The sequence below is a fragment of the Gymnoscopelus braueri genome (assembly GCF_963280865.1).
Source record: "Gymnoscopelus braueri genome assembly, chromosome: 24".
Classification (NCBI taxonomy): domain Eukaryota; kingdom Metazoa; phylum Chordata; class Actinopteri; order Myctophiformes; family Myctophidae; genus Gymnoscopelus; species Gymnoscopelus braueri.
The window spans coordinates 38,097,541-38,124,222 of record NC_137626.1 but is presented as its reverse complement, the minus strand read 5'-3'; the positions used below and the strand labels follow the sequence as shown (position 1 = coordinate 38,124,222).

Genomic DNA, 26,682 nt, shown 5'->3' with positions numbered 1-26,682 from the left:
ATATATTTATTTTTTTTGCAAGCTCGAGGAATAGAAATATTGTACTTTTGAACTTAAAGGAGTAGTTCACCCAAAAAAATGACTTATTTTACATCAATTACAAACCCCATGAAGCATTGAACTCATGGAGATTTATTTAGTTTTTGACGCATTCCTACGCCAATAATTTGATGACCGGTTGTATTTCCGGTATGAGACTCAAAGAGGCTCTTTTGAATCTCCTACCGGATACATTAGTATCTTTCCGCCGGTAATCAAATTATTGGCCGAGTGCCGCGCTATGAGCTTGTAGATCTGCTATTTTTGAAAAATCGTGAAAATTCGTGAAGATCTTTGAATATATATATATTTTTAAAGCGAACTTTTGTAACTCAAATCTTTGCTTCTGGGGGATTCTACAAATGTCTTCTAAATCCTAACAGTTTTTTTAAAACGTATGTTGCTATAATATGCTCAAAGCTTTTCATGTCAAGGACCACGCAAAATAATACGTATTTGGCCGCGGACCCCCATCTGAAAATATTTTGTTCCAGGGACCCCCAGATGCAAAGATGCAAAAAATAGCAGATATACAAGCTCATAGCTATGAGCTTGTATATCTGCTATTTTTTGAAGAAAATCTTAAAATTACACAGATGCGTTCCCGGTCATAATGGGTTCATGTGGGAAGAAATGTACAAAAAACAACATTGTGTTTCGGCTACAATATAAGCCTAATCACAACCAGCAGAGGTGGTATTTTATTTTATAAGAAAGGAGAATAATCTGCCAACTCAAAACCAGGCTCTGAGACGCCATTTTCACTTTCACTTTCCATAGCCTTCGGGAGAATTCGAAGCCTAGTCCGCCCGTGTGCATGATGCACGATCTCAAACCCGGAAAACGTGGTTTGGCGAGAAAAGGGGGGAGAAAAATCAGCAAGTTAAATTGGCTGGCTGAGGGGATTGTAAAGACAGTGATGAATATGCTGTCAAATTAACAGGCTGAATAATAAAGTACACAGGGAGTTCTGGAGTCACATTTCATAGAACAACAATTAGGAGCCCCTGCTTCCAGCAATACTAATTAATAAGAGATACGAATATGAACAACTTAGGGCCTATTTATACTTGATCATACGATGGTGAATGGTAAACTGGTAAATGGTTCATTTATATAGCGCTTTTATCCAAAGCGCTTTATATAGATTGTGCATTATATTCACCCATTCACACACACACCGATGGCGGAGGAAACCATGCAAGGCACCAACCTGCTCATCGGAGAGCCCGCTATGACAAATGGGTGCTCGTCCGGGATCACACAATCAACCAACCAACCAACCAATCAATCAATCAGTCAATCAAACCCCAACCACGCGGCCGGACGACTCTCTCACCTTCAGCGAGTCGAAGCAGGCGATGACGCGGCCGTTCTCCACCTGGCAGCTCTTGGGCGGGTGGGCGAACTTGCACTCCTCGTCGCTCCGCGAGCACGTGCCCCGCTGGAACTGCCGGCACACCTCCAGCGTCAGCCACTTGGTGTCCCGTATGGACGCCATGTTCAGAGCCATGTCGTCGTCGTGCAGACTACAGAGGGGGGGGTGGGGGTAGGGGCGGGGTTCCTCCAAGGAGCGTTTCAGATTGATAAAGGGGGGGTGGGGGGGATGGGGGGAAAACGGACCGCGGACTAAAACCGACGGGACATGTAGCTTAAAAAACGTCGGTTCTTTGGGGGGTCAGCGGGAATGAGTCTCTAGCCCCGTCGCTAGGCTAGGGTTGAACGTCGACCCGGCTGGTAACGGACTGCTGCGCGAAACCCACCACCTGTGTGGGCCCCCCGAGCATGGGGAGAAACGCTGTTTTTTTTCAACGGTAGACTGTCGATCAGAAAAGGGGGGGGCGATCGTCAATCACTCAGTCCCGGGTGTGTGTGCGGCATTCCGACAAAAAAAAAAGAGAGAGCATGCTTAGAGAGAGAGAGAGAGAGAGAGAGAGCCTGGGCCTGGCTTTGGGTCGTTACGGCGATGTCCCCAAAATGTCCTTTTCCTTTCCCTTAGACTGATGATATCTGACTAAAGAAAGGGAGGGTGGGCGATAGGGGGAGGAGGGGAGGGGGAGAAGAAGAAGCGGCGCTATTTTTGTGAGGCTGCACGTGGGCACGGTTCGGGGGGGACAGGGGAAAAGCAAAACGCCGGGGCGTTACCACACTATCGATTAAAAAAAAACAACGTCTCCCCCCACCACACACACACACACCTGGCGGTTGTTTCACGCGAGCGTCGGCACTGTTTTTTTTAGAAGAGGGTGGAGTGGGTTCTCTGTTGTCCAGGTGAAACGGCAGGGAATGAGTCCGGAGAGAGAGAGAGAGAGAGATGGATGGAGGGGGGAAGTCGGGGCGGGGTAGGGGAGGGGTCGGGGTCGATGGCGGCGGGCCCCGATGCTATCGGTTTTCAAGGAGGGAGAGAGGAGGAAGGAAGTCGAGGGTTTGACCGGAGCTTTTTTTTAGCGGACGACACACACCACCACGTCCGGGAAGCTTCACCTATAGCGGGTCTGCTGCCCCCCGTCTGACAAGGCACTTTCTGTCACCGATCTGTGGAGGGGAGGGGGGGAGGGGGAGGGGGGAGAGAGAGAGAGACAAAGAAGCAGGTTATTTTAAGTCGTTGAGACCTGAGGTTTCCGATTCTACAAAATGTCTTCTAAATCGTAACAGTTTTCTGAAAATATTTCTATATCAGTGGTGCTCACACTTTTTCGTGTCAAGGACCACCCAAAATGATGTGTATTTGGCCGCGGACCCCCATCTCAAAAGATTTTGTTCCAGGGACCCCCCCGAAAGCAAAGATTTGAGTTACGAATGTTCGCTTTCAAAATATATATATTCAAAGATTATTTGCACACGTTTTCACAATAAATAAAAGAAATAGCAGATCTACAAGCTCGTAGATCTGCTATTTTTGAATAGCCAAAGAAACCGAAAAGGACATATGAAATATGTCAACACAATGAAATATATATTCAAAGATTTAAACACGTTTTCACGATTTTTCAAAAAGTGCCGCGCTACAAGCTTGTAGATCTGCTATTTTTGAATAGCCCAAAGAAATCTAAAAATGACACGGATGCGTTCCCGGTCGTAATAGGTTATAAAAGGAAAAGTGTGAACAGCCTACTAAATAAGTTGGTCTACTGGCTTCGATGCTAGTAAGTACATGCATTAATCTCTCTCATCCATTACAGATTAAAGACAAGGAATGGTCAGACTTTATCATTGCGCATGCCCTCAACGATTCACACTTTGTAGGTAGGCCAGTGTGTGTGTGCGTTTGCGTTTGTGTGTGTGTGTGTGTGTGTGTGTGTGTGTGTGTGTGTGTGTGTGTGTGTGTGTGTGTGTGTGTACTTGAATTACTATACTTAAGTATACTACAATTTGAGAAACAATCATTGTGTGTTAGCATACAATTTGGGTTAGTACAGGTTGGGGTAATTTAGGATTAGACATTTAGAGGTCAGGTTTAGAGGTTGGAGAGTCATGCCTGCATTTTTACACTCAGGCTGTCTTGCACTGAAAATAGCAGATCTACAAGCACACAACGTATGAATTCATCATTTAAGCCCGATTTAAGAAATTGTGAAAATAGTTGACCTACAAGATCTTGTTTTTTTTTTTTTACGTTTTTGGAATTCTTTCCCCTGAAATTATGTGTGTATTAGGGGTGGGACGATATATCGATATCACGATATATCGCGATACTTCCTCCCGCGATAAATAATCGATATACTGCAGTTTTTTTGCGACTCTGTATTTGTGTGATGATGATTTTTAACAGTTTGGTGCTATTTTATGTGTTTATGAATTGAATACAAGGACTATCGTGATATATCGTTGGTGAAATTTCATGCAATATATTGTGATATCGCAATATATCGAATATCGTGATATTATTGTTATCGAGGGCCTAATATCGCCACAGATATCGTATCTACCTGGCTGCTAGCCAGCAGAGAGAGAGAGAGAGAGAGAGAGAGAGAGAGAGAGAGAGAGAGAGAGAGAGAGATGCGTCCGTGCCAGACATGATTATGACGCCGCTCCCCCTGAAGAGCTGCCTCCGTGCCCCACAAACAACACTCACCGCTGTCCAAATTACACACCGCCTCATTGACAGCCAGTCAATTGAAATTCACAGAGATGACGTCTCTCTGTGTGAGCGTGTGTGTGTGTGGGTGTGTGTGTGTGTGTGTGTGTGTGTGTGTGTGTGTGTGTGAGTGAGTGTGAGTGTGTGTGTTACTTCTATCGGTATACTTGTAAGAGCCAAATGCAGTGGTGCAATGTTTTACTTAAGCCAGTAAAAGTATCAATACTGCAATGTAAAAATACTTAAGTAAAAGTCTGGAATTTTAAATTAAAAAAATAGTAAAAGTACCAAAGTATTGGTATCAAAATGTACTTAAAGTACCAAAAGTAGAAAGTAGTCATTATGCAGAATGTCCCCATTTTTTTAATTTATAAAGATATTTTGAAAATAGCAGATCTACAAGCTCACGATGCGTCGCGATGTGACGCATTGTGAGCTTGTAGATCGGCTATTTTCAAATGGCCGAAATGTATATAGGGCTGAAGTGGTTAATGTATGTTTTGTAATAATAATAAAAATCTACAAAGTAACTAGTAACTAAAGTTTTCAAATAATTGTTGTGGAGTAAAAGTATAACATTTACCTCTGAGATGTAGTGGAGTAGAAGTAAAAGTACTGAAAATTGGAAGTACTCCAGTAAAGTAAAAATACCTCAAAATTGTACTTGTAAAAGTACAGTACTTGAGTAAATGTACTTAGTTACTTTACACCACTGGCCAAACGTCCCTCACACAGGTATAGTAGACTTAGTTAGAGGTTAGGTTTTTAGGGGGTGAAGGTTGGAGGTTAAGCCTGATTTATACTCAAGTTATGTGGCATGTTGTGCCCCCAAAAATAGCAGATCTACAAGCTCACAATGTGTCGAAGCGCGACACATTGTGAGCTTGTAGATCTGCTATTTTCAGCTTTAGGCTTAGCCCCAAAAATGGCAAATATTCGTAAAAGTGCCGTTCGCAAAATCGGCGCCTTAAAATGCTGATGTCCTATGTATACAAATACAAATATGTGTGTGTGTGTGTGTGTGTGTGTGCGCCTCTTCTCTGGGTCAAGAGGGGAGAGAGAGAGAGATAGAGAGACAACAACAGCATTACAAACAGACAGTGGTGTAAAGTAACTAAGTTGTTGTTGTTTTAACGAACAGACCTTGTGAAGACAATTTTCCCCTTGGGGACAATAAACACAATTTTAAAAAAAAAAGTACATTTACTCAAGTACTGTACTTAAGTACAATTTTGAGGTATTTTTTTACTTTACTGGAGCATTTCCAAATTTCAATACTTCTACTCCACTACCTCTCAGAGGTAAATATTGTACTTTTACTCGACTACAATTATTTGAAAACTTTAGTTACTAGTTACTTTGCAGATAAATCAATATATTATAAAACAACCATTTACCACTATTTTATACCTAGGCTATTTGAAAATAGCCGATCTACAAGCTCACAACGTGTCGCATTACACTTTTGTTGTGCTTACACTTTTGTTGTGCTTACACTTTTGTACTTTTACAATACTTCTGTACTTTTACTCAAGTAACGTTTTGAACACAGGCCTTTTACTTGTAAAAGAGTATTTTTATATAGTGGTTTTGCTACTTTTACTTAAGTAAAACGTCTGAGTACTTTTCCCACCACTGCGCAGGTGTAATACTCCAGTTATATACTAGTGTGCAATAAGTCAGCATGTGGGTGTGGGGGTTGGTGCGATCATTGCATGGATACCTTGGGGTGACATCCTGTACATTTCTGGCATGCACACGCTTAACCCATTAAGATCGGGAACGCACCTGTATGTCATTTTTAGATTTCTTTGGGCTATTGAAAAAGTAGCAGATATACAAGCTCATAGCGCGGCACCGAGTGCGCTATGAGCTTGTAGATCTGCTATTTCTTGTTTTATCGTGGAAAATGTGTTCAAATCATTTTTAACTAAAATCTTTGCTTCTGGGGGATTCTACAAATGTCTTCTAAATACTAACAGTTTTTTGAAAGAACCTATGTTGCTATAATCAGTGGTTCGCAAACTTTTTTCACGTCAAGGAACCCCAAAATTCCATGTATTTGGCTGCGGACCCCCATCTCAAAATATTTTGTTCCAGGGACCCCCCAGAAGCAAAGATTTGAGTTAAAAATGTTCGCTTAAAAACAACTATATTAAAAGATTTGCACACATTTTCATAATTTTTCAAAAATAGCAGATCTACTGTACAAGCTCGTAGCGCGGCACTTGGTGCCGTGCTATGAGCTTGTAGATCTGCTATTTTTGAATAGCCAAAGTGTAAAATAATGCTTTTTAGCTCAAATCAAAAAGTGACACAGATGCGTTCCCGGTCTAAATGGGTTAATTCAAAAACCCCTGGCCTTCAATTTGGAGAAGCCAGGTGGATCCTCCGAGGCTAGTGAAGACATTTAAGTCTCGTCGTGGCCTCCAGGCAAAAGCCCCCCTTCCTCCCTAAGTCTTGTCGGGGAGCAGAGTGGATGCACATCGGAGTGACGGGGCTGACTTACGGCTCCTTCCTTAACCGGAGGACTGAAGTCATGCAAAGGTTTCTTTGCCTTTTTTAACGGTCTGGTGCAGCCAGTTCTGACGAGGCAAGTCCGCGCTCGTCTCTTTATTAACTGCCGAGCGGAGCACGTCATATGCCATTTAGAGCTCGCTCAACCTGCTTTCAAACCCTGGCTGTCCCTATTTTGGGCATGTCATATATATTAACAACCCATTTAGACCGGGAATAAAATCAGTGTCATTTTTAGATTTCTCAGATCTACAAGCTTGTGGTGTGGCACCGACCACCGAGTGCTGCGCTTCGAGCTTGCAGATCTGTTATTTTTGGGGGAAAAAATGAAAATTTGTGCAAATCTTTGAATATACCGTATATATACATATATACATATATTTAAAGCGAACAATTGTAGCTCAAATCTTTAATTCTGGGGGTCCCTGGAACAAAATATTTTGAGATGGTCAAATACATATGATTTTGGGCTTTTGCCTTGGCATGAAAAAGTTAGAGTAGACTCTACTCTGGCTTTTGTGTACACTCCAGACCGTTTTGAAGTTGCTTCATTCAATGTAGATATTCATTTTATCGCCCCCTTCCTATACAAACCCATTGTGCCCAAGAGGCGTCCCCCCCCCCCCCCAAGGACCCCACTTTGATAACCAATGCAGTAGACAGTTAAAATGACCCCAAACATGTTCGAAAGCGAAAAACATCCCTCAAAGCGATTCTCCCTCTTTTGCTTTTTTTCTAATATCGTTTCTTAGGGCACTTCTTCTTGGAAGTCGTGAATCTTCGCCTCGTTTATGTCCCACAGATTATCATCCAAAGAAACACCGAAGGGGGTTGGGGGGGGGGCTTCTAACCCACAGCTGTGGTTTTTTATGATCTTCCGCCGCCCCCCCCCCCCCCCTACTCCTCCTACTAACCCTGCGCGTCTCCTCTCGACCCCGCTTTGCCTTTTTTCCCGCCCCCCAGTTAGCGGCAAAAAATGCTTCCAGATGTTGCGAAAAAAGGAAAAAGGGCTCCTGATGCAGTAGTCAGTTTGCAGTGGTGGAATAAGTACTCAAATACTTTACTTGAGTAAAAACTCAAGTAAAAGTATCAGCACTGCAATATAGAAATACTCTGTTACGTAGTAAAAGTCCGGAATTCAAAACGTACTTAAAGTACCAAAAGTAAAAGTACTCATTATGCAGAATGCCCCATTTCAAGTTTTCAAATGTATCTTTTTTTTTTTTTAATAGCAGATCTACAAGCTTGCGATGCGACGCATTGTGAGCTTGTAGATCTGCAATTTGGCCGAAATGTATATAGGGCTGAAGTGGTTAATGCATGTTTTGTAATAATAATCAAAATATGCAAAATAACTAGGAACTAAAGTTTTCAAATAATTGTAGTGGAGTAAAAGGTACAATATTTGCCTCTGAGATGTAGTGGAGTAAAAGTAAAAGTATTGAAAATTGGAAATACTCAAGTAAAGTAAAAAATACCTCAAAATTGTACTTAAGTACAAGTATTGAGTACATTCCTTTTCACCACTGCACCTGTGCCAGTATAAAAAAGAGGAGTATTGCACCTACAGTATGCTTTAACTGGAGTATTGCACCTTTACTAGAATATAAGGAGTTTTGCACAGCACCTATACTTTTTTTCATGGAAGACTATACTCCTACAGTATGTATCAAATATTGTGACAATTACTTGGCAAATACTGTACTGAGAAACAATAAAACAATGCTGCAACCTACATTACCAAACTTTGAAACAGCCACGCCACGCACCAGTGGAAAATTGATGAAATTGGAGATAACATTACAGTCCTGGAAAAAAATCTATAACCCCCAAGAAGGAAATCTCAACTCCCCTAGCGGCTTAACGGTAAGGCCGATGGAAATGGCAGCGGATGTGTTGTCCGACCTTCCTAGGCCACGTTATTAAAGAAAAACGGGCGACAATGGGCCAAAACTCAATCGAAAATCAGCGATCAGCGAAAGTGGCCGTTTTCAAGAGGTTTTGGCCATTATCTCTGGAACGGAAGGTCCAATCTGCTCAGTTCAAAGCTTTTCGGGTTTTCGGGCCTAAAAGTATGGTAATTGTTCGGGCCGGGGCCGAGCCCCGGGCCGGCCCAGTAGGGCCCAGTTAGGGCAAACTTACAGATTGTAGCTTTAAAAATGAAAATATCAAGATAAGTCAAATCCGACGGCAACAGTGTCCGCGTATAGCGTAGCGCACCAAGCCGCTTCAGCCACTTGTGTCGGAAAGAGGCTTTCCCCCTCAGAGCGGGCAGCAGGTTCCTACACGGATGTAAGCCTGTGAGCCGGAGCTATTGTCTGGCTAATCATATTGTTCCACTTTACTGCTGATCACGTGAAATGAGATGAGAGCGAGGTTCGCTCGCCTCCTCCTCCTCCTCCTCCTCTTCGCCCCGGTCCTCCCCACACTCAGCCGCCCCCCCCACTCTCTCCAAGGCGGGATTTAATTTCACACCGTCTCCCCAAGGGGGAAAGAGTCAATCGCTAGGCGGAACAGTCAGTCAGGTAGGAATCATGTCGGATCTGACCTTTCACAATTAACCCATTAAGGCCGGGAAACGCATCCGTGTCATTTTTAAGATTTCTTTGGGGTATTAAAAAATTGCAGATCTACAAGCTTCATAGCGCGGCACCGAGTGCCACGCTATGAGCTTGTAGATCTGCTATTTTTGAAAAAAAAACGTGGACAATTTGTGCAAATCTTTGAATATACATGTTTTTTCTTTTGAATATACATATGTATACATGTTTTAAAGCGAAAAAAATTTACTCCGATCTATGCTTCTGGGGGGTCCCTGGAACAACATATTTTGAGATGGGGGTCCACGGCCGAATACATATCATTTTGGGGGTCCTTGACATGAAAAAGTTGGAGCACCGCTGATATAGCAACATACTGTTAGGATTTAGAAAACTTTTTTTCGGATCCCCCATTTTAAAATAGCTGAAGAAATATGTATACAAAGATGTGCACACATTTTCACAATTTCTCAAAAATAGCAGATCTACAAGTGCCGCGCTATGATCTTGTATATCTACTATTTTTGAATAGCCAGAGAAATCTTAAAATGACACAGATGCGTTCCCGGCCTTAATGGGTTAATCCCTTCTTATTTTTAGACGCATCGAGCGGGCCCGCGCGGTCTGGCTAGCCTACTTTATTACAGCGTGTTGGGGGGGGGGGGGGGGGAGTGTGTTATTTGGACACGATCGGACGAGCTGTGGTTAGCATCGTTCGGGACGAGAGCGGATTTTTGCCTTGGTAAAAAAAAAGCTTTTTTTTTATGACCTCAATTACACCCCAAAAATACTGAACTGTTAACATTCAGTGGATTTTCTGTGGTCTGGAGTTCTCTGAATAATTAGGCTATAAAAAGAGTGCTGGGATTGGCCCCTGGACTTTGACGTCACAGTCCATTAATCCCGCCCCCTCCCCTCCCCTATCCTTCTCCTTTGGAGGGGCGGAGCAGAGGCGGTGATTGACAGGCAAAATCCTGCAGGCAAATAGGGTTGTTTTTTTTTCATTGCAGCTGAAAAAGCCCTCACAGAGAGAAAAAACTGCCATGGCTCACTGGAGTGGATGTTCCAGTTAAAACCTTTTAATACACGTTTGAAGGACCATGATAAAGACTTTTAATGTTTTGTAAATCTGAATGTCATGAAACCTTTAAGGCCTATTGTATACTGCGGCGAAAATAGCCGATCTGCAAGCTCACCACATGTCGCGGCACGACTCGCGACACGCTTGAGAGCTTGTACATCGGCTGTTTGCGATATTTGTCATGCGCTGAAGTATATATGGCTAATTGGTTATATATATATATATATAAGGCAAACAGACTAAATTAACCTAATTTCAAATTTCACCACCATATGAAAACCTCACAAAAACCTCATAAAAGTGCAATATATCAGCTACCTACTTTCTTAACCAGATGAGACAAAATAGGAAAATCAAATGAGCAAGAGCTAAAACAAATAAGTTTATCGAATAAACAAGATCCAATAAAACAAGAGCTCGTACAACTAATTGACAACAAGTAGGCCAGGCAAAGAGGAAGGGTCAGGGTAGTGTTTCCTGAAACGGTGGGTTTTCAGCCTACGGCGAAAGATGGGCAGTGACTCTGCTGTCATGACATCAGAGTCACAGAATCACTACAATTATTTGAAAACTTTAGTTACTAGTTACGTTGCAGATATAAATTATTACATTATAAAACATACATTAACCGTATTAACCACTTTTACTTAAAGTAATACTAGGTAACTTTAAAACAAAAACTAAAGTTAAATTGTATATCTTTTGTGAGTGGCAAATGTTTCACAACACCCACTCCATGAATTTCACCCCCGAAAGCCTTTTATTTATATATTTTCTATTGAACGGTGTCGGGGGAGACTCTCCCGCGAAAATGAAGTCATCCGGCCGGAAAATGCACCGGTTTCCTGTTTGGCCAGGAACTACCGCACCGGTTTCCTGTTTGGCCAGGAACTACCGCGCTAATAACAAAAAGGAACCTCACGTTGATTTTAAGAGAATGTAGGATTGGAAGATCGAAAAACAACAGAAAAAGAAAACACAGCTCATGGTAACTAAAGCTCCACTGGCTAAGAGAAACGATCCGCAGATAGTACAAAACAATTAAAAGAACGCTTTTTGAAACGCTTCCGGCTTCCGGTGAAAACAAATGGAATTCTGGGTAATCGAGGACTACGGAAAATTGTATGCAGTGACGGTAGTGACCAGCAGAGGTTGCTAAAAATCGTTATTTGTGAACCTGCATTGTACAACTTTAAGTAAAAGAAAAAAAAGTATTTTGAAATTACATCTCTTTTGCATCTGGAATACATAGCCGGAAACCTTGTGTTGTTGCGCCGTGAGAGTATTTCTACATTGCAGCATCGATACTTTTACTCAAGTACTTTTACTTGTGTACTTTTTTTCCCCACCACTGCAGATCACTATCGCACATTAGGGAGAGAGCCTGCCGAAGGACTTGGCCTTGGGTTCGCCGAGCTCAGCAGTCCTTACGTCTCCTGATGTATATACAGGGGGGGGGGAGGGACAGATGGTACACACAGGTAGAAAGCCCCCCCCCCCCCCATCTTGTGACCTGCAAGAGATTATAAAAGCTCCCTGCCCCCCACACATCCCCTTCCATGTGGGGATGTGAAGGGGCTGGGAAGCTAGCCTGGGGGGGGCTTAGCATTCCACAGAGATAAAAACACCTGATTCCACCATGATAAAAAAACACACACGAAACAGGGTCATCTAGATGCTGGAGAGAGGTTTGTGAAGGAGCAGCGTAGTATACAGGGTAAGCCTGTCCAAGAAACGCCATTATGTAGACACCGAGAACTTATCGAGTACCTTGGCCCAAACACTTTGATTTATACCCTTTTATTTACTGAAAGGTTGTCAACGCTCACGGTCAAATTAAGTTAATCCTTAAAGCGGAGATCCGGGAGTTATTTGAATGAATTAAAGGTTATTTTAACCAATGTGTATGGTAGGCTGTTAATACAATATAACTAGTACATGTGCAGTGGTTGGAGCTCGTCTCAGTTGGGAATTTCAATCTGGAGCGAAGATACAGGGGGGTCGCTTCGTTCGCGCCGCCCCGTTCGCGCCGCTCGATGCAACCTCGCGCCAAGCCTAGTCTTTGCATTAAAACCAGGAAAGCATCTGGGTCATTTTAGATTTTAGCCATATGTTATACTTTGGCTATTCAAAAATAGCAGATATACAAGCTCATAGCGCGTCACTTCGTGCCACGCTATGAGCTTGTAGATCTGCTATTTTTGGAAAAATCATGAAAGTTTGTGCAAATCTAGGAATATATATATTTTTTTAAGCTAACATTTTTAACTCAAATCATTGCTTCTGGGGGTCCCTGGAACAAAATATTTGAGATGAGGGTCAGCGGCCAAATAGGTAAAATTTTGGGGGTCCTTGACATGAAAAAGTTTGAAAACCACTGATATAGCATCAAACGTTTGTTCAGAAAACTGTTAGGATTTAGAAGACATTTGTAGAGTCAGCCTCAGGTCTTAATGGGTTAATTGACTTTGCGCCGCACGAACACACAATTTTATCTTTGGGCGGGAACACGCCGTGTCGGCTAGGACACCTACTGGTTGACAAGTAGTACTGCCTGAAGCCCATAAGTTCATCCTCTCCCCCTCTGTCCAAGCGGGAAATCCCTCTCGACTGAGCAGTAGATGTTTGGTTTCAAACCGGCTTTAGAGCAGCAGAACCAAGGTTCGAATCCCAGGTGTGTTACACTTGCATTTCTCTCTCTCCTTCAGGAGAGGACATAAAACTTACCAATTGAAGCTTTAAACGCATAAACTCATTCACTGCCAAGGACGTAATGGACGTGTTTTTTTGGTATATGGTACCAATGGTATGGTATGGTATATTCACATGCTGTTACAAGGCAAGGGGCGGTCACGGGTTGAAAAGGTAATAACAACGAAAATTGCAGGCAGTGGGCAAACACAGCCAAAAATAAGTCTGGCAGTGTATGAGTTAACCTATTTTGGGCAAATCTTATAGATCGGCTATTTTTTCCGTACAATGGAGTATATAGGGCCTACAGTAAGTGGCTAACTTAGGAACGCAAAGCATATCTCCCCGATATACATCTATTGAAAAATGCTTATCCTATATTATTTCTATTATTTCTTCTTATGTGTAACCGTTCTCCCAGAGACAGACTATAGGAGCAGCCAGAGTGCAGCTGATAAGAGATAAAAGGGAGCAGGCATGCCACTAGACTTCATGGATTAACGCGCTTCACCTAGACCAGCTGGCTGGACGTGCGGGGCATTATCTCGGGTCGTCCGCTTAATTGAATGGGAGCAGTGGTGGCAAAGTAACATACAAAGTACATTTACTCAATACCGTACCCGAGTACAACTGTGAGGTAGTTCTTTTCTTGAGTATTACATTTTTTTGGGGATAATTTATACTTCTCCTCCGCTACATCTCAGTGGCAAATATTGTACTTATTTTTTTACTCCACTACAATTATTTGAAGACTTAAGTTACTAGTTACTTTTCAGATTTAGATTATTATGACAAAACATACATCAAATAAGACGTGTTTTATACATCGGCTACGCTATTTTGCTATACACGTTGTGAGCTTGCAGATCAGCTATTTTCAAGAGATTTCGTGAATGAATGAAAAGTCCTTTAAGTATATATTTTGACACCAATACTTCTATACTTTCACTCAAGTAAAATTTTAATAAAGGCCTTTTACTTGTAACAAGAGCATTTTTATATTGTCGTATTGCTACTTTTACTTAAGTAAAAACAGGCTTTTTACTTGTAAACAAGAGTATTTTTTACATTGTGGCATTGCCACTTTAAACATTTATTTAGAGTACTTCTTTTCCCACTGAGTGAGAGAGTCAGCAGGGCTGGATGAGGGAGAGAGAGGGGGGGGGGGTCGTCTGAAGTGAAAGTCATTGACTTTGACCTCTGAATGCCACGTATGTATCCCATTAGCCTGGTTATCTGGGGCTAAGTCTGGCCTGGCCCCGGCCACAGCAGCAGCTAGCATTTATCTCCATGTCGGAAAAATAGCAGACCTACAAGCCTCATGAGCTTGTAGGTCTGCTATATTCGGCCCCACGAGACACACACCGACGTGCGTCGGAGCATAAAGTAGGCGCATTTTATCTCGGCCCCGGGGTGCTTGTATTTGTTCAGCGGTGCAGATAAGCTACCGCACTTTTCCATTGGTGGTATAAAAGCCCTGGTCCACACAATGTTTACCCAGGCGAAAACCCAGGTGCATTGGTGCAAGGGGGGGGACTGGGAGTACTCAGATGCTGGACTTATAACGCATTCAATCCGGAGAACGCATCTGTCATTTTTCGATTTCTTTGGCTATTCAATCTACAAGCTCATAGTGCGGCACCGAGTGCCGCGCTATGAGCTTGTAAATCTGCGATTATTTTTTTTATCGTGATTTTTTTGCAAATCTTTGAATATATATATATATATATATATATATATATATATATATATATATATATATATATATATATATATATATATATATATATATATATATATATATATTTCTTTTTTTAAGCGAACAACATATTTGGAGATGGGGTTCCACGGCCAAATACATATCATTTTGGGTGGTCCTTGACATGAAAAAAGTTTGAGAACCACTGATATTATAGCAAGTTTTTTCAAAAAACTGTTAGGATTTAGAAGACATTTGTAGAATCCCCAGAAGCAAAGATTTGAGTAAAAAAAATTTGCTTATGTAAGAATATATTTATTCAAAGATTTGCACAAATGTTCAAGATTGTTTTTAAAATAGCAGATTTACAAGTTCATAGTGTGGCACAAAGTGACGCGCTATGAGCTTGTATATCTGCTATTTTTGAATAGCCCAAAGAAATCTAAAAATGACACAGGTTATTTCCCGGTCTAAATGGGTTAAGCACAATACAATTTAGAGGTATAGTTCCACCCCAGATTTAAACCTGGGTCTCCATGTGCTGAATTGTTGTACCACTGCCTGCGCCTGCTCGCTCAGGGGAGAATTTGAATTTTGACCTTCTGGGTCAAAAGTCGTGTCAAGCCAGAAACAGGATGGTGTCAAAGGTCGTGTCCGATCTAGACACAGGGTTTAAATGTCTCAATACAAGAGCGTGGGGACCAAACACAATCACCCCGATTGTTAACATACTCTATGCTATGCTTGGGCTATTCGAAAATGGATGACCTACAAGCTCAAAACGCTGCGAAATGCGACATGGTGTGAGCTTGTAGATCGCCTATTTTTTAACGGTTTTGACAATTTTTTTAATATTTAACCCATTAACACATCCACCGCCAGAGGTTAATCTCATAATGTACTCACCAGTGCCAAGGTGTTTTTGTTGTTTTTTTGTTTTTTTCATGTCGCCATAGATCTTGTTAAAATCCTTAAGATTGAACGGTCTGTTTACATCCGCGAGATCTCCCTGTATCTCCCAGTGAAGACCGCATGTCAAACGGACTTCCATGACTGTAGTTAGAGCGGATTACGTTAAACAGTGAAATGCGAGGAGAAAAAACTACAGGAAGAGAATTGAGTTTCAGTTTCGTCTGTAGAATGGGAGCGGGCGTGATCGTCGAAACCGGATCCCAAATAATTCTATTTCCTGTCATCAAACCGGAAACGGAAGTGGATCAAAAAAATTCCGAAAGTGCACCCGGACCGCGCATGCGCGAAAAGACCGCAGCCCGTAGGACTACGGGCTCGGCGCTTAACCGTTGGATTTAACGGCCCGTAGAACTACGGGCCCGGCGGTAAAGGTGTTAAGACCGGGAAAAGCATCTGTCGTTTTAGATTTGAACCACTCTAACCATTATTTTATACTTTGGGTTATTCAAAAAAGAAGTGAAATGTCGACCCGCTATTTTCCTGCGAAAGCTTATCCCCTCGATATGGATGCCGGGGTTTAAGTGGTTAATTAAAAAGTCACAGCCCCAGGTGCTGCCCGGCCAAACGCATTACTAGAGGCATGAGCGGCCGTTAAGCGGGACTGGCAAATGAATAGGCTACCTGTTTGAATGAATTTCCATGTATTTCCATTTCGTACCGGCCTATCCTACTTCTCCGGGGTCATTTGCATAGCCGTCGGGGAACACAAGTGGTGTGTGTGTGTGTGTGTGTGTGTGTGTGTGTGTGTGTGTGTGTGTGTGTGTGTGTGTGTGTGTGTGTGTGTGTGTGTGTGTGTGTGTGTGTGTGTGTGTGTGTGTGTGTGTGTACTTCCATCACCATAAATGTCCCCACAAGTGTAGTAGATTGAGACAAATACGAGAGAATGGATTTTAGAGTTAGGTTTAAGATTAGGAAAATATTAGGGCTGGGATTAGGCATTTAGAGGTTCAGGGGTTGGAGGGGTTCGCATTTTCCCTATTTTATACTTGTGTTAAACTCGGTTCCATTTGTTCAATCTCTGAAAAACAATTTGTGACTCTCCTTCGACGAAGTGCCATTAGAGTAATCCAGTGGTGTAAAGTAACTACAGTAAGTACATTTACTCAAGTACTGCACTTGAGTACAATTTTGAGTTACTTTTACTTTACTGGAGTGTTTCCAATTGTCTATACTTTTACTTCTACTCCACTACATCTCAGAGGCAAATATTGTACTTTTATTTTTATAGTTTTATAAACTTTAGTTACTTTGCATATAAAGTATTACATTATAAAACACACATTAACCACTTTAGCCCTATTTTATACCTAGGCTATTTGAAAATACCGATCTACAAGCTCATAACGCGTTGTGAGGTTGGAGATCTGCTATTTTTCAAACATTTTAGTACTTTTACTTTTGGTACTTTAAGTGCATTCTGATACCAATACTTTTGTACTTTTACTGAAGTCAATTTTGAATTCCGGACTTTTTCTTGTAACAGAGTATTTCTACATCGTAGTAATGATACTTTTACTTAAGTAAAACAAATTGAGTAATTTTTTCGCCACTGCATTAGAGTAATCTACAAACTCCGTCCCAAAATATTGATGTCCTCAACGGTATAGTAATACGTGCGTGTGCGTATGTGTGTGTGTGTGTGTATTGCGAGAACGCTGTGGCAGAGAGAAGCGCATTGTACGGGGGGACGACACGGTAATGGAAAAAACTTGCAGTTTACCTGCCTGTCAAGCGGTGTGTTTATTGAAATGTTTCTCCTTCACTAAAGAACAGTGACCTACACTACCACACCGTGTTTCACTTAACAAACATTTCCCTACAACCTACGCTTTCTTTCCAGAGGAGGTTCAGAGCAAGGTTATATCATAATTCCCACAAAGAACTGCTTATTAAACTAGTTTTTATTTTATTTCGAGGACCCCCAGTTTGATATGCATAAGGCCACGGACCCCCATTTGATACCAATTTCTATCTCTGGGACCGAAACCTATACTATAAAAATCTAACTCTGAGAGTGTAACAAATGGAACCAAATGGACCCCCATTTGTACACTCTCTGAGTTACAGTCCCGTAACTCCCTCAAGGACCCCTGGGGGTCCCCGGTCCCCAGTTTGAGAACCACTGCCCTAAAGCACTGGTTCTCAGTGCCCACCCCAGGGGTCCTTGAAGGGGTTTCCAGGAAGTCCCCAGTTAAATTAGTTACATAGCATCAATGTAAACACTTTAATCCCATTTCCAAAATTATTTCAAAACTATTTTTAAAATCTTGAAAAGTTTGCAAAGTTTGGAATGATTTTGAGAATGTGTAACAATACAAAATCTTTTCCGATGGGGGGTAAACGACTGTTAGAGTTAAAACTATGTCTTTTGTCGACAATATTGATATATATGCCCTCATATCCTATTTTAGTGTGCCATCTTGGCATAACTCAAGTTTGCCTACCAATCTTATGATTTTATTAAGTTCGAGGTTGGACAAAACTAATCCTAGTATCAGGTCTCTCCTTTCCTCTAGAGACTGCATGTGTTTTGAGCTGTACAGAGCGCAGGCCCTCCAAGGTCACTGATTATCTCTGGAGGAATACAATAACAGCTCATTGGAGTTAACTTGACCATCTATGACAAAGCAACAACACCTCCATATTTGCTATCTGGTGCCGGCTCCATATGTTTCCAATCAGTAAATACATGTCTTGGTCAACGCTTTGTGATCTAATGTCCTAATGACCGGTATCTCTGTACATGACCTATATCTCTGTATGACCTGACATCGTCACTAATGTACTCTGTCAGCTGTCACCCTGTCACAGATAAACCTGCCACATGTCCTATGATATCGAAGGGATAACTTGTTTATGAAACCATAAGATGTACACAAGGATACTATAAGATGAACAACAACTTATTATGATGACACCCTGATGCCTGACAGCTCATCAGATATGATCTGACGTCTGAGGGTCTTAACCAATCGTTAGGATCCACCTCATAACTGATGTCCGGACTCCAACTTGTGTATAAATACTATTGCCTGTCTTTGTAATAGCAGAGAGATACTTTTGCTGTACGGTGCCTCGTGGATGGATTCTTTCTCTTAATACAATGTCAACCTTTTAATTTGAGAACCAGCCTGTGTCTGCCTTTGATTTCGTCTCATCCTTTTTAAACTGGGTTTTCAGCTGTTTAACTACAAATAGTTTTAATTAACATAGAGCAGGATTTACGACCCTTTATAAACTCTATTAACGACCACAGCCCTAAATCCTAAGTTTAAACCACATGGACCCATATTTTCGGCACGTCATTATAGGTTAACATTGTCTAAAATATTCCTAAACTAAAGTATGTTTATACTAGTGCATTATAGACATGTAATATATAGAGTATTTCTCCATCGCAGTATTGATACTTATACTTAAGTAAAACATGTGAGTTCCTTTTTCCACCACTGTGTAACCTGTACACAACACACACAACACTAAAGAACACCTTGAACACTAGGATGCTTATGGAATGGAATTGTCTTCGGCATAAGCCGGGCGCGCGTCTCCTTCAGGTTCAATATCAATGCCATTAGCAACAAGGACGTGTGAGTTGAGCGATGCCGATGGGGCGAGAGAGAGAGAGAGAGAGAGAGAGAGAGAGAGAGAGAGAGAGAGAGAGAGAGAGAGAGAGAGAGAGAGAGAGAGAGTCGCTTATAGCAGGGCTAAGCTACCATGTGGAGGAGGGCAGGGGCGAGAGAGAGAGGCATTTCGCCCAGTCAGCAGAAACGGAGTGTCCCATATCATAATAGCCTTAGCTAAACCGCGCCGTGACCCAAATGGCCCATGCCATGCCATGCCTCGTGGCTCTCTCTCTCGCTGTAGGCTCGCGGGCCGGGCCACCCGCCCTGCCTATATGGCCAGAATATAGGCCCCCCTTTCATTACAAAGAATGAGGCTTGTCCGCCCACCTCTCTCTCTCTCTCTCTCTCTCTCTCTCTCTCTGACGAGTTCCTCAACTACTTCAGCAGCTCGAGGGCGAGTGCGACAGCCGTTACGTCGTCGTGCCACTCGCCCCCCCCCCCCCCAAATCGAGGTTGTCCTCGGGCGAGGGTACAAAGTCTCTGAACACCAGTGGTGGGAAGAAGTACTCAAATGTTTTACTTAAGTAAAAGTATCAATACTGCGATGTAAAAGTACTCCGTTACAAGTAATAGTCCGGAATTCAAAATGTACTTCCGTAAAAGTACAAAAGTATTGGCATCAAAATGTACTTAAAGTACCACAAGTAAAAGTACTAAAATGTTTGAAAATAGCAGATCTACAACCAAGCTTGTAGATCGGCTATTTTATAGCCTATGTATAGAATAAGGTTGAAGTGGTTAATGTATGTTTCATAATGTAATAATTTATATCTACAAAGTAACTAGTAACTAAAGTTTTCAAATAATTGTAGTGGAGTAAAAGTACAATATTTGCCTCTTGAGATGTAGTGGTAGAAGTAGAAGTAAAAGTACTGGAAATGCTCCAATACAGTAAAAATACCTCCAAACTGTACTTAAGTACAGTACTTGAGTAAATGTTACTTTACACCACTGGTCCTCGGCGAGGGTACAAAGTCTCTAAACGTGAGAGGGCTTCTGCCACCCACCCGGTTAAACTCCATGATCACCAGAATATCCCATTTAGACCGGTAAAGAATCTGTATCATTTTCAGATTTCTTTGGGCTATTAAAAAATAGCAGATCTACAAAAATAGCAGATCTATAAGCTTGTAGCGCGGTACTCGGTGCCGCGCTACGAGCTTGTAGATCTGCTATTTTTGAAAAATCTTGAAAATATGTGCAAATCTTTGAATATATATATTTTTTGAAAGCAAACATTTGTAACTCAAATCCTTGATTCTGGGGATTCTACAAATGGTTTTTAAATCCTAACAGTTTTCTGAAACACTTATGTTGCTATAATCAGTGGTTTTCAAACTTTTTTCATGTCAAGGAGCCCCAAAATGATATGTATTTTGCTGCGGATCTCAAAATATGTTGTTCCAAGCAAAGATTTGAAAAAAATGTTCAAGATAAAAAAAAAATAGCAGATCTACAAGCTCATAGCGCGGCTAGTATAAAACTAGAAAAAGTGCTCCTCGGAGCACATGGTCTCCGCCAGGTCAGCTACGTTAAGGGTGCCATTTCTTCTTAGGCCTTTCACGGCAATCGGACACTGCATTCATGATTTGAGGCATTTTGTTCCCAATTATTTTTTGCTAAATTAGACCTGCTGGTGGCGCTATAACAGGCCAATGTGAAAAGGGTGGCATTTCTTCCTCGGCCTAGTGCGCGTGTGCATGTGAAATTTCACGGAAATCACAAGCTGCTTGCATAATTTGAGGCATTTTGTTCAAAACAGACCAATCCTGCAAACTTTGGAAGCCAACCTTAGCCAATGAGGATGGAATATGGGAAATCGGACAGATCCTTGTTGATCAAATGACTATAGAGATATTGTGTACCGATTTGCATGATAATATCTGTAGGAGTATTATCAAAAATGGATTTTGCACAAATCGGCCTCCTGGTGGCGCTATAACAGGCCCATGTGAAAAATATGGGGCAGAGTTTCTGAATTGGCATCCAGGGAGTGTGTGTGCACAGTTTCGCAGCGACCGGGCCAACGGTGCCAGAGATTAGCTGCTCACAGACGGACAGGACACACGGACAGACGGACGGACGGACAGGGGGTAAAACATACTCTCTCGCCATGCCTTTCGGCCTGGCGGAGACAATAATGGTTCTTACTTCTTAGTAAAACATGTTGTTCCGTTTGTACACTCTTGAGTTACAAACGGATACATTTGCGACTCAGAAGCAGAAGTGCCATTAAAGTGATTTAGTTAAAGTTTACGTTTTTTTGTTTGCTTATTAAGTAAAAACACAAAAATAAGGAGATAACAAGAACGCCATTGCACGATTTAGACTTTCTCCTCCCGACACAAAGTCTGCGTAAACTACAAACAGGCACGAAATAGGCCAAATTCAATCATTCCCGGCTACTTTGACCATGCGCGAGCCAAATGATTCAGCACTTCCACCAACTTCTACAATGCGGTCACAAAAAAAAAACACAACAACTTGCCAACCGCTTAAATCCTTGCTAATACCCAAAGTAACCGGCGTACGATTTGCATGAGACTGAATAGAGGGAAGGAGTTACTCTTGGGCTTTACAAAGAGGGCCTCGCATTAAGGACATTGGCCCTTCTTGTACTTGTGACTTATGCTAAAAATCGCTCCAGACACGAGACATGCGCTAAAAAAGACCAAAGCCCCCTCAGGGAGACGCGGCGGGCGGCCCCGGGCCGGGCGACCGCTATAGCGATAGCGCTCGTCTCTCCCATCGGAGCGGAGCGGAGAGGAGAGAGGGAGACAGTCCATTAACAAACAGCACTGGAAGAAACTGCAGTGAGAGCAGAGGCAAAGCTGCACAGGACCGACTGGCTGCGAGCTACCCTGTGCTTGTTCACCCACACACACACACACACTCTCTGTCTGTCTGTCTCTGTCTCTCTGTCTCTCTCCCTCCCTTTTCTATTTGCTTTCCCCTCGCTCTCCCTCTTTTTCCCCAGTCCCCCCCCCCCCCTCTCTCCCCCCCCCCCGCCTCTCTCGATCGCATCCAGATAAAATATTCTCTCCTCTCTCTCCCTCCCCACACACACACCCATCCATGCTGGTATGCAGGCACACTGCAGCAAACTCTCCCCCCCCCCGAAAAAAAAAAAAAACTAAGTGAAAGAGAGAGAAGGACGAAACAAGGGGAGAAAAAACAAACAAACAAACAAACAACCAGACAAGACAAACCCGGCAAAAGACCGGGTTTGATCCCCACCTCGTTAAAAACGGGCTCCCACCGTAGGCTTTGTCGCTGTCTCGTCTCTGTCTGTCTCTTGTGTCCCGGTACGCTGAGAGAGGAGAGGGTAAAAAGCCCAGGTGCTTCGGCAGAACGGCGCGGGCGGGCGGGCGCGCTCGGCTCCGGGGAGAGAGCGCGACCGACAGTGGACGGCCGGAGCGGAACGAAACGGCAGCGTGTATAGCGGCAAAAAGCCCTGCTTCGGTCTTCCTTCTTTCCTGCAGCGGCCGAGCTCGCAGAGTTAATGAGCATGTGAACTGTTGTCATTCCACGCTTTGCCGGCTGTGCCGAGGGGGCTTTGCTTTGCTTGCTGCAGCCCGGAGAGGAGGAGAGGGAGGGGAGGGGAGGCCCCCTGTTACACTGCCTAGACAGGGATTTACTCTCTCTCTCTCTCTCTTTCTCTCTCTCTCTCTCTCTCTCACTCTCTCTCTCTCTCTCGCTCGCTCGGCCACGGTGCGGAGAGCGAGCGAGCCAGTGAGCGAGGCAGAGGCGAGGCAAAAAGGCAGGAAGCGAGCGAGAGAGGAGTGTCGGCTTCAAACTATCCGGCTCGCACACTTCCAGCAGCCCCCTCCCCTCCCCTGCACTCCCACCCGTGCCTAAGGCCCCCCCACCCAAAAAAAAACAGCCCCCCCCCCCCCCTAATCCCACCGGTCTCTCTGTGAGAAAGGTACCGCCTCCCCCACGCACGCACGCACGCACGCACGCACGCACGCACGCACGCACGCACGCACGCACGCACGCACGCACGCACGCACGCACGCACGCACGCACGCACGCACGCACGCACGCACGCACGCACGCACGGGTACGGCTACGGACCAATGGAGTTGGAGCGCCTTCTCTCTGTGATTTTGTCCTTATTGGCTCAGACGAAGAGATGAGTGATGGGTGTGTGTGGGGGGGGGGGTGTGGGTGGGGGTGGAGGGGGGTTACAGAGACGGCCACTGAATGCTGATATTGAAGAGAGAGAGACAGAGAGAGAGAGAGAGACACAGAGAGAGAGAGACAGAGAGAGAGAGAGAGACACAGAGAGAGAGAGACAGAGAGAGAGAGAGAGAGAGAGAGAGAGAGATAGAGAGAGACAGAGACAGAGAGAGAGAGACATGGGGGGGGGGGGGGGGGGGGAGTGTTTCCTCGATTTCACGGCCCGGCTTGGACGCCCACGTGCCGAGAGGATATTTGTCTTCCTTCGTGTCGACCACCCGTGTTTCCGTATATAGATTGGGTGGTTCTCCAAAGTGGGGTTCCAGGGGGTCCCCAGCACAGCTAGATTAGTTAATTATCGTCGAAATCAGTTATGACCACTATATACGTCAGCTGTTTGCAAATAGCTCTATGTGAGCTTGTAAAAAAAAAATATTGGGGGAAAAAAAAGTGAACATTTGGGAATATTTCTCCACAAATCTTCTGTTTGAGGAGCTTTTCAGCTTGTAGATCGGCTATTTTCAAATGGCCGAAATGTATATAAGGCTGAAGTGTGTGCAGTGACTGAGGATGTTTTGTAATAATAATCAAAATAAGTAAAAAACTAAAGTAAAAGTACAATATTTCCCTCTGAGATGTAGTGGTAAAGTAAGTGGAGTAGTAGAACTAAAAGTACAGACAATTGGAAACACTCCAGTAAAGTGAAAGTACCTCAAAATTGTACTTAAGTAAATGTACTTAGTTACTTTACACCACTATGTCAATAACCTATGGATCAGATTACAAATGCGCTATATGGCCCACGAAGGACTCCGTGCCGTCACCGTCCCGTGACAGTTACACACACACAGAAAAGTCACTCTCTCTCTCTCTCTCTCTCTCTCTCTCTCTCTCTCTCTCTCTCTCTCTCTCTCTCTCTCTCTCTCTCTCTCTCTCTCTCTCTCTCTCTCTCTCTCTCTCTCTCTCTCTCTCTCTCTCTCTCTCTCTCTCTCTCTCTCTCTCTCTCTCTCTCTCTCTCTCTCTCTCTACAGTATATACTTCCTTCGTATGACAAATAGCAGAGACAGGCGAGCTACAAGCTCACAGTGCGTCGCGCTGCAATGCTTTTCATTTTGAAATGTTTCAAATGTTAATCCTTTTTCCACCACTGTCTCAAGGTCTGTATACTTTATTCATATTTGGTTGAGGGTGTCTTTATTGTGATGTTATTCTCTGTGCCGTCTCTGGTGCCTGAATTCCCCCCAATCAATAAAGGAAGGAAGGAAGTACCGAAGGAGGGAAGGAATCTATCCATCTATTCAATCTGTCCGTCCATCTAGCCATCTATCCATCTATAATCACATGCCCAAAATAGTGTTGCCAGCTTGGGAGTGATTAACATGTACCGTATGCTTCAGAATACAGCCAGTAAGAACCAAAGCAAAACGCTGCGTGTCAGTAGGTTCATTGAGCATGTGTGTGTGTGTTATTCTAGTCAACTCTGCTCCTGTGTGTGTCACAGCCCTGCTATGGGGACGATGGCTCCACGCTGGCACAGCCTGGTGGGGGGGCCACCCTGCTCTACCACGAGACACGTCACACACTATACCGATGATGAGTCACGGCTCCACCGCTCACCATCGCTCTGTCCACGTTCAATAGAGCGGCTGTACGCTGTCTGTCTTTCTGTCTGTCTGTTTTTCTCTGTCTGTCTGTTTGTCTGTGTCTTTTTCTCTGTCTGTCTGTCTCTCTTGCTATTTATCTCTGTCTGTCATCCTGTCCCACTCTCTCTGTCCATCCCTCTGTCTGTCTTGTTCTCTTTCTTTCTCTGTCTGTCTGTCTGTCTGCCTCTCGGTCGCTTCTCTGTCTTTCTCCAGCTCGACACGCATACAGGTGACATAATAACACACGTACCTCACAAACAACGTGGTGTTTCCCTGCCACAGACATAACAAACCTATTAGCCACCAAGTCAGCCACTCAGAAAATAAAAAATAAAGCCACTCAGAAAATAAAGGCACAGCTTTTTTTCTCAAGCTTCAGAGTGAAAGGACCTTAATGTCATGGTGGAAAAAGGATAGTTTTTACATAAGTAAAAGTAGCAATACCACAATGTAGAAATACCTGGTTTGTAAAAGTCCTGCTTTCAAAATTTGACTTGAGTAAGAGTACAAAACGGGTACTCTCACAATGTGACACATTATGAGCTAGTAGATCTGCTACTTTCGAATAAACCAAGTACAAAATATGGCGTTAGTGTTTTTGTAGTAATAATCTACAAAGTAACTTGTAACTAAAGTTGTCAAATAATTCTAGAGGAGTAAATAGTACAATATTTGCCTAAAAGATGTAGAAGCGTAAATTATAGAACAATGGGGCCGACTCAATTAAAGTAAAAGTATAAAAAAAAATCACACCCAGTGTGAAGAGAGTGGTGCCTTTGAATTAGTGTAACTGGTTGCATCCTTGTGTTGCAATCAGCTGCAGCTGTTGAGGCCGTGCTCAAACAGACAGACGTACGGACGGACGGACAGACCCACACACACGGTCAAGTGTAGGAGTGGCTGGCACCACTCAAAAAAAGTGTAGTAAGGGCACGGTCACACCACACTTTAATTCTGCCTATGAGGGTGGATTCTGCCAATGCTTTTCAATGGGAATGGCATGGTTTGATGGTCTTGCGTGTCGTCGCGCACACCTTGCGTTTATGCGTTCTATACGCCACGTCTATTGTGTACTTGAAGCAGATAAATGCTCGAAACAGATGCTGCTTTTCCCCCTCTGTCCAATCGGGTGAGTTGAAGGCGGACTGTCCCAAGACTCAGGAAGTCACATGGTGCTTGCAATAGAGCTACAGCGGGCTACGGGGAGTGTCCTGAAAGTGAGTGACAGGTGTGCGTCACTGGTTATTGGGACAGAATGCGCTGCAAGCTACTTTTTTTTTATGCGCTGGCTGCAAAAAACAGTCTGCCGCACGCAAATTGAGTTTATCAGCCGGCAGCCATAGTTTGGTAAGACCATGCCCTAACTGAGTAAATTAATTGTGTTACTTTCCACCACTGCCTTAAAGGGATATTTCACTTTCAAACGTGTTTGGGGTCATGAAATACTAAATCAAGCAATTTTTTTTTCTAATTTTTTTATCCCGCGATATTGTAGCCCATTTTTTTCACCCAGTGCCAATTGTCTAAGTAATCCTGGGCGCTACACTCCCTCAGCCAGCCTAGGGAGAGCCTAGAGACGAGCTCATACCTCCTTCAATGCATGAGAGCTAGCAG

The 26,682-nt window shown here is 43.3% G+C and overlaps 1 protein-coding gene across 11 annotated transcripts in view; it reads right to left on the bottom strand.

Moving 5' to 3' along the window:
- LOC308080381 (muscleblind-like protein 2a) overlaps positions 1-26,682 on the bottom strand; it is a 153,054-nt gene that overhangs the window by 108,666 nt on the left and 17,706 nt on the right. For 9 of the 11 annotated variants that reach the window (XM_080422215.1, XM_080422208.1, XM_080422216.1 and 6 more), the window contains exons 1-2: positions 22,481-22,758; positions 1,379-2,574 (exon numbers count right to left, since the gene is read on the bottom strand). In XM_080422215.1, the coding sequence (XP_080278341.1) occupies positions 1,379-1,552 (174 nt within the window). In that variant the 5' untranslated portion in view covers positions 1,553-2,574; positions 22,481-22,758. Of the gene's footprint in view, positions 1-1,378; positions 2,575-22,480; positions 22,759-26,682 lie in introns of those variants that run through there. The other 2 variants (XM_080422212.1, XM_080422211.1) reach the window with 2 other exon arrangements.